Below are 7,868 nucleotides of genomic sequence, written 5' to 3' on the forward strand. Positions count from 1 at the left end.
TGTCACCCTCGCTGCAGGAAAGTGTCACCTACGGGTGCAGACATCCATGGAAGTGACGTATCTGCTGCCTACTTTGGTGCAAGGAAGCACGCAGGGCGACACAGAGGCCTCCACGCAGCCTGGTGTCTGTCATCTTGCCGGCTGTGCTGTTTGGGCCTGGCCCTCTTTTGGGCCTGCCTGAAGGTCAGCCACCCTGTCCAGAGCTTCTCCTGAGCCCCTCGAGGATTCACAGACTGTGCCTGGCCCCTTCAAGGGAGCAGGGAGCCAGCAGCTGCCATCCTTTCTGGGTAGAGGTGGGAAGGAGCCGGGCTGTGTTTGGGTCTGGGGTAGGCAGAGCCTCTGCTGGCCAGCCACTCCCTCAAGGCTGCTGTGTTTACAGAGAAGCAAACCAGGTGTTGTTCCTAACACTGGGTCCCACAAGAAGACAGTTCTAACCTCGTCCTTCCCATACACTCCCTGAGAGCCATTCCTGTCCCTTCCACATTCCAGAGCACGACGGGTGGGCACCCCTGGGCCTGCCTCGGCTCCCTCAGGCTCTTCTCCCTACCTTCCACGTCCTGGTGTGGGGGTGGTGACAGCCGTGGCTCTGCAGACCACAGGATCTGGCCTATATGTGACCATTTAACAGAGTACATGTCCCTAGGCCTGTATTTCCCTTAATTCCTCCCTCAAGCCCCCTAGCTCCCAACTGTAGCATTTAACTGGGCTGGGGCTGGGTAGGGTTGCTCTGTCCTTGGGGTGGCCAGGGACTCATCCAGTGCTTATAAATAAGGCCACAACTCAAAGAAAAAAAAATAGACATTAGGACAGTTGGGGTCTAAAATGAGGTGGAAGTGATGCATCAGTGTACTTTTCCCAATGTCCTGGGTGGTGTTATGTGGGAGAACGCCCTTGTTTGCACGAAACACACACTTAGTTGGGGCAGTACAGAATCCCCTTGTCCAATGATTGTCAAATGCCTCAAGGGGAACACTTTGTATTGCTTGCAACTTTTTCTGTGGGTTCTAAACAGTATCACAGTTTTGGAAACTCTTTTTAGCAATCTCTGCATTGTCAGGGTCCTCAGCCCCACCCTGCTCTCCATTGTCCACGTGGCTGCTGGTGGATCTCTCTGGGAACTCCAGCCAATTAGTCCTGCTCCTCCGGGACTCTTACTGCGAAATCCCCACTTTCCTGGGACCAGCCTGTCCCTCCCACCCATGGCACTGGAGCCCAGAGACCCCACACCAGCAGAGCCAGGTCCTCACCCTGGTTGTCACCTTCAGCCACTGCCCAATGTACACCTGGGCTGAGCCCTTCTTGAGGAAGCCAAGGGACAATGACAGGACCAGCTGGGGAAGGCAGGGCAGGAAATTAAAGCCCTGGGGCAATCGTGGGTTTGGCACTGAGGGGCGCCAGGGACCACGCTGTAGGATGAATGGGGGCGAATCTGCCTACCAGGCCGTGCTCCTGAGGCCTGCGTCCACTGCACAGAAGGGCACCTTTTCCCAGGTCCACAGGGAGCCCGTGCTGGCAGGGCCTGCCTGGGCCCTCCAGAGCATCTCTGAATTGTGGAGGAAGAGGCAGGGCCCTGCCTGGGGCTGGGTAAGGCAGGTTTGGGGCCACAGGCTGAGGCTTGGAGGAGCCTGGAGGACCCGGGTAGGATGTGGGCACAGGAAGGGGCAGGCCCGAAGAGCAAGAGGAGGACCCTGTCCTGGCCTTGCTCAAAACCAAGGCCACACAGCACTGGACCACTGGCCTGTGGGCTGGGGTCAGCATCACCAACCCGGAAATCCCATCCGGAGGAGAGATGGGCCCTGGGAGGGCAGGAGCTGGGCCTCCTCCCATCCTTCACACCTGGCTATGCCCTTGCGCAGTGGCTGCTTGCTCTTGGGACCAAGCCCCACAGGCCCAGGTAGCCTGTCCGGCTTTGCTCTGGGGTCTTGGACAGTGCTTGCCAATGCTAAGCACATTTTTGTTGAAGTTGTGGAAGGATCGGTCCTCAACTATACAGTAGGGTGGCCCTAGAAGTCTGAGCTCACGCCCCCCTCCCCCCACCATTTTGTAGGTGAGACAGAGACTTGATGACCTGCCCCAGGTCATCCTTCCCAGTGAAGGGAAACACAGAGGACAAACATAAGCACCCTCTCCTCCCTGAGTGCCACCCGCCTGGCTCCTGAGGTCCTAGCTGAGGGCTCACTGACCCTCAGGGCAGCCTTTGAGCCACCACTGCCCCTCAGGTACTTGAGGGCAGGGGAAGCACTGTTGGTGTCTGGCTACTGAGCAGCAGAGCTGGGAAGCCTCCTTGGGTTCTGTCTCCCCGGGCACTCAGGCCTCCAGGGATTTGGTAGTTCCCAGCCACTCCCAGCCCTGGGCACACGGGCAGGACACAGCTGGGGAGCGGAGTAGAGTATGCCAGGGCAGAGAAGGGAAGTCTCTGGGCTGGGACCAAGAGCCAGAGATGCAGAGAGGAAGCAAGATGGCGCGAATGAGGAGGCCCCTGATTCACCACGTACTCTGCCCCGTTACTAGCGCCAGAAAGTGAGTCAGCCTCAGAGCTGACGCCAGCCTGTTCTACCCCGGCTCCACCTGGGCCCTAGTCCAGGCTGCGGTCATTTTCAGCTGTGCCAGCAGCTTTGACAGCCTCCTAAAGGACCATTTCCTGCAGATGTCAAGGTGTGACTTGAACACTAGGCCGGGGCCTGGGGTCCATGCCAGGGACAACTGACTGCCCGGTCCCAACCCTGAAAGCACCTCCTAGGCTTCCTTTATTTTTTTTTGAAACAAGGTCTTACTCTGTTGCCCAGGCTGGAGTACAGTGGCACCATCTCGGCTCACTGTTACCTCGACATTCTGGGCTCCAGCGATTCTACTGAGTAGGTGGGATTACAGGCACCCGCCATCACACCATGTTTTTTTTTTTTTTTTTTTTGGTATTTTTAGTCAAGATGGGGTTTTGCCATGTTGGCCAGACTAGTCTCAAACTCCTGGCCTCAAGTGATTCACCCGCCTCAGCCTCCCAGAGGGCTGGGATTATAGGCGTGTGCCACTGTTCCCAGCTTCCTCCTAGGCTTTTGAAACTGCCCCAAGTCCTAGTCCCAGCCTAGACACCCCAGGACACCCTTCCTGAAGAAGCCCACGAAGCAGCCAAGATGAAAACAGAATCAAGAGTCAGACGTCAAACTACAGAGAATACAGAGCTCAAGGAAGGGCACCCAAAGACTCAGCCCTGCAGCTCCAGTCACACAAAAGCAATAGCGTCAGTGCCAACCGTGCTACTGGGTTTTGCACCTTGTCTACAGTTTTCTCACCCCAAGATTATTTTAAATTTTTTTTTTTTTTTTTTTTTTTGTGAGACAGGGTCTGAGTGTCACCCAGGCTAGAGTGCAGTAGCTCAATCAGGGCCCACTGCAGCCTGTCTCCCGGGTTCAAGCGATCCTCCCACCTCAGCATCCCAAGTAGCTGGGACTACAGGCGCTCACCACCACGCCTGGCTAATCTTTGTATTTTTGGTAGAGATGGGGTTTTGCCACGTTACTCAGGTTGGTCTCAAATTCCTGGGCTCAAACGATCCTCCTGCCTCAGCCTCCTAAAGTGCTGTGATTACAAGCATGAGCCACCGTGCCCAGTTGATTATTTTTTAAAGTTCACAGTTTTCATCAATTTATTTTTTGGTTTCATTTTTAAAATCTTAAAACGTGGGAGCCACCTGGGAAGTATGTGAGTGTACGTGGGGCCGGGCACCAGTGTCCTGGGCACCCAAGGTGGCCGTTTGTCTTTCTATGGATTTGAGGCTCACATGTCCCCCAGCAGCTCGGTCAAGCTCTATCACAGAGTTCAGGCCAAGGATCCCATCGTTCTGGGTCACTGCACGTGGGCAAGTCTCCCAGGAGGCACTGGGCTCAGCCCTCCCCGTACCGCGTGCACAAAACACTCCCAGCCCTCCCCGTACCGCGTGCACAAAACACTCCCAGCCCAACCTTGGGAATTTCACTCCTCTACACACAGACCAGAGTGGCACAGGACAGCCAAGACAGAAGGTGGCACCTGTGCCCTGCCCAAAACCCAATCCCCAGCCCACCAGGCTGGGCAGTCCTGGGCTGCCCTGGGCTCTCTGACAGGGAGAGATTACAGGACAGTGACCTGTGCAGCCCCCGAGGCCAGGAGAGAGCAGGGTGACAAGTTTCTAAAACCGCCTTCCACTTTCTATCAGAGAGCCGGCCCTGCAGAGATGTGACCGACAGCCAGGGGAGAAGGAAGGAGCCTCAGAGGACCCTTCTCGCTCTCTCTTCCGTCGTTTAGTTGTGTCATCTGATGGCCGGGTCTCACCTAGCAGGAGCCAGACTCTGTGCCACACCCAACCAAGGATCTAACCCTGGAATCTGTACCACGACCAGGGAGGAAAAAATAAGGAGGGAGCTTTATTTAATATGAAGGTTGCGGCGGGGCTGGGGAGGGAGGGCGCTGTCACTTGGTGATGGTGTTCCTGCAGAGAAGAACAGGGCGTGAGGCTGCAGAGGCGGGCACAGGCCACGCCACCTCTCCCCTCCCCACCCCACACACCCAACCCCACCAGCCTCGAGTCACTCACGCGTTCATGCTCTTGCCGCTGCCGCTAAGCACGATGTAGGGGGTCTTCTGAGCCTTCTGCTTCTCCTGGAGCAGGGCCACAGTGCCCAGGGGCGTGTCACTGGAGCTCATCTTCTTCAGGAGCTGCGGGGTCAGGGCCACTCAACAAGGGCTGCAGTAGGCCCCACACACCAGCCACCCCTGCCCCGCCAGGCGCAAGGCCCCCCACGTCCCCAAGAGCACCCACCGCCTCCTCATCCAGCTTCTTCATCCGCCGCTCTGTCTTCATCTTGCCTGAGCCCTTGCCATGGAAGCGGTGGGACAGCTGCCGGAAAGCCTGGGGACACAGGGCATGAGGGGAGCTGCAGAGCCCTGGCTGGGGCCGGAGCCACCTGTGCCCACAAGGTGTGTAGTAACAGGGCGGGTGTTGATTCACCCCAATGCCAGGCCTGGGGTGATGGGAAGGGGATAGGAAAAGGGCACAGACCCTGGCACTCTGCAGGGCCCCAGCAGAGGCCGGGAGACCAGCTTGGCTAGCAGATGTGCTGCCATGGTGGCAGAGTACAGGGAACCTGGAGACCTGCCACGCAGGGGCGGGGCCTGGACGCTGGGGCTGGAGGGAGACAAACCCCAGAGAGCATGGGGGCAGCTGAGTGGTGGGGCAGGAGGGTCGGGCAGCCTACAAGAGTGATGGAAGGGTCTGGATGCTGGAATGGCCCTGCGGGCCAGGAAAGCTGTTGAAGGGTTCACACAGGTGAGGACAGGAGGGCAGAGGTCCCGAGTGCCTGTTGGACCCTCCTGCCTGGCCTGCGAAAGGACTGCTGTGCCCACTAGAGACAAACTGAGGCAGAGCCCTTCTCGGCCCTGAGGGCCCCCTCCCTATCCGTGGCACTTCACCAGGCCCCCGGCCAGAGGCTGATGGAGCCAGGACCCTGGGGCATTGCACGGCCCTGGGCTTGGCCTCCCTGTGGCAGGCTGGGCCTCCGCCTGCAAAAGGCCCTGCTCACCTCCTTGGGTGTGAGTTTCCGGCCCGTCTCATCCACATATTCGATCTTAACATCAGGTTTGTAGCCGTCCTTCTCCTTGAAGTCCTGTGTGAAGCCTCGGTACTCCTCCCGCCGGCTGTACTTGTCATCGATGGCCCTGGCCCGAGACAGAGGGGGCCTTAGTGTGAGGAGCTGCTGCCTGCTGTGTTCCTGCAGCTCCGAGCTGGCACAGGCCCATCAGCCCTGCACACACCCCGCCACACTCACATCTTATCCTCGATGCAGTACACGGCTGAAGGCAGCGACTTGTTGGGGGCCTTCACCCGGGCCACCTTCTGCACTGTGGTCTCCAGCAGCCCTAGGGACGGAGGGGTTGTGAGACTCCCAACCCCTTGAGGGCCGCAGCTCCAGGGCCGCCTGAGAACGTAGAGCAGGCCCTGCGGGGGCACCTCCCTTTCCTTGTCTCTGGAAAGCCGTCAGGCCTGTTCTACAGGCAAAGCAAAGATGCCAGAAACGCGCCCCATGCCAAGGGCCACTGGCCAGGGAAATGCAGAGCTGGGGTCCTAACACCAGGGCTCTCTGTGCCACAGCTGGACCAGTTTCAACTCCGCTCTCCTTCCTGGAGCAGGTGTGGAGCCTCAAAGGCAGAGCAGACGGACAGACGCCGGGGTGGAGGGGAAGGAGTAGCTCTGGGCCAGGGACTTGGCTCCAGCATTGGGACTGAAAGGGGCAGCAGAGGGGACCGGAGGGGGCCCTGCCTGCACCTGCCGCACCGCAGGCCCTCACCAGCCCTTTTCCTGCTGCAGCACCCAGGCCCACCCAAGTTAGGGCTGCCCTGAGCTCCCTACCTTTGTTCTGACACAGGAGCAGGGCAGCCGCCAGCCCCCTATTCACGATCGGTTCCTCGTCCAGGATGGTGGTGGAGGAGGCCGAGAACTAGGGGACACGTGACAGAAGTGGTTAGCAGGCCACACCGGCTCTTCTCAGCCCCACCCACTGGTCACCACCCACCAGGCACCAGGCCTCCACAACATTTAATTTCCTCATTTACTCCTCAGATAGCCCTGAGAGGTCTACAGAGCCCACTTCGGATGAGGAGGCTGAGGCTCTGGACACTGAGCCCAGTGCTCATCTCTAGTTTGAGCGCCACCCCCATGCCCACCCGCCAGCGGCGCAGCCCTCACATCCTGCTGCTGCTTCTCCTCGTCCAGGTTCACTGTGCTCCAGCCGATGTTCTCCTCCCCGTCAGATTCGGAGCCGCCGTTGGCCGAGCGCTCCTCATCCCGTTCAAAGTCCTGGGGCACAAAAGGCCAGGGTTGGTGCAGGCGCCCAGCCAGCCCAGGGAAGCGCAGGGTGGGGCCGCCCCAGACGCACCATGAGCTCCTCCTGTTCCTCGCGGTTGCCAGCCAGCCCGTAGGTGGGGATCTCCCCCAAGGTGCGGCAGAACTCGGACGTGGCATTGAACACGATGGCCCCCTTCCGCTCAGGATCCTCATCCTCCTCCCAGCCCCGCTGGCGAGACTCCAGCTTCTTCACAATCTCCACCACCTGGGGGAGGGAGCAGCTGTGGGCAAACCCAGCAGTTTCTGGGGTGATGCCATTGAGACCCAAGAACCCAAGGGTCCTCCCTGGCAGCAGCAAGACAGGCCACGCCCACAGCCCATGCAGGCCCAGCTGCTCTCTGCCTCCTGACTCCACTCTGCACCTCTTTCACTGGGGTCACTGTTCTGCTCCAAACCCGTCAATGGGTTTGGATGCCCTTTAAATGAACACCCAACATCCTACAGGGCCTTCCTGACCAGGCCTGTGCCGATCCCCCTCCAAAGCCCCTCGCACACTACCTCAGCCTCAAGCTCCTTCCTCCAGGGTCCCTCCTGCCACTCGCCCCTCCCCCAACAAACTCGTTTCAGGACTCTCTAGACAGCACTTCTAGAACCCGCAGGGCGGTGAGGTGGCCCACTCTTTCGACTTCCCACAGCCTAGCTTCTCACTTCCTGCTTCACCAAGAAAGCAGGTTCCGTGACATGGGAAGAGAACTCGCTCGTGCTGCCAGCACTGAATCCAGTGACCCCCACACAGGCACCAGCACCCTCTGCTTTCCCTCCTGTCACAGATGCCCAGCCACACGCAACGATTACCCACTATCTCCCCTCTTAAAAAAACTCCTTCCTCAACCCTGCAGCCCCAACAGCAAACTCCTCACTCCTTAGTGAAGGTTCGAGTCACTATGTCCACTTCTGCATCCCTCTTCCATTTTATATGACATTCATTTTTTAAAAAAATCTTCTGAGGCAGGTGGACTGCTTGAGTTTGGGAGATCGAGACCAGCCTGGG

General features: G+C 58.7%; 1 protein-coding gene across 1 annotated transcript; it reads right to left on the bottom strand.

The window, feature by feature from the left end:
* Window positions 1–3,618: 3,618 nt before the first annotated feature.
* LOC112617350 (U4/U6.U5 tri-snRNP-associated protein 1-like) lies at window positions 3,619–7,082 on the bottom strand (the record flags this gene model as incomplete). Its single annotated transcript, XM_025374112.1, has 8 exons — window positions 3,619–4,465; window positions 4,571–4,692; window positions 4,796–4,885; window positions 5,556–5,691; window positions 5,802–5,892; window positions 6,383–6,470; window positions 6,719–6,829; window positions 6,909–7,082. Coding segments are annotated over 8 exons (831 nt in total), but the record flags the coding sequence as incomplete, so codon positions are not given.
* Window positions 7,083–7,868: the final 786 nt, after the last annotated feature.

The sequence above is a fragment of the Theropithecus gelada genome, unplaced genomic scaffold (genome assembly GCF_003255815.1).
Source record: "Theropithecus gelada isolate Dixy unplaced genomic scaffold, Tgel_1.0 HiC_scaffold_16072, whole genome shotgun sequence".
NCBI lineage: Eukaryota > Metazoa > Chordata > Mammalia > Primates > Cercopithecidae > Theropithecus > Theropithecus gelada.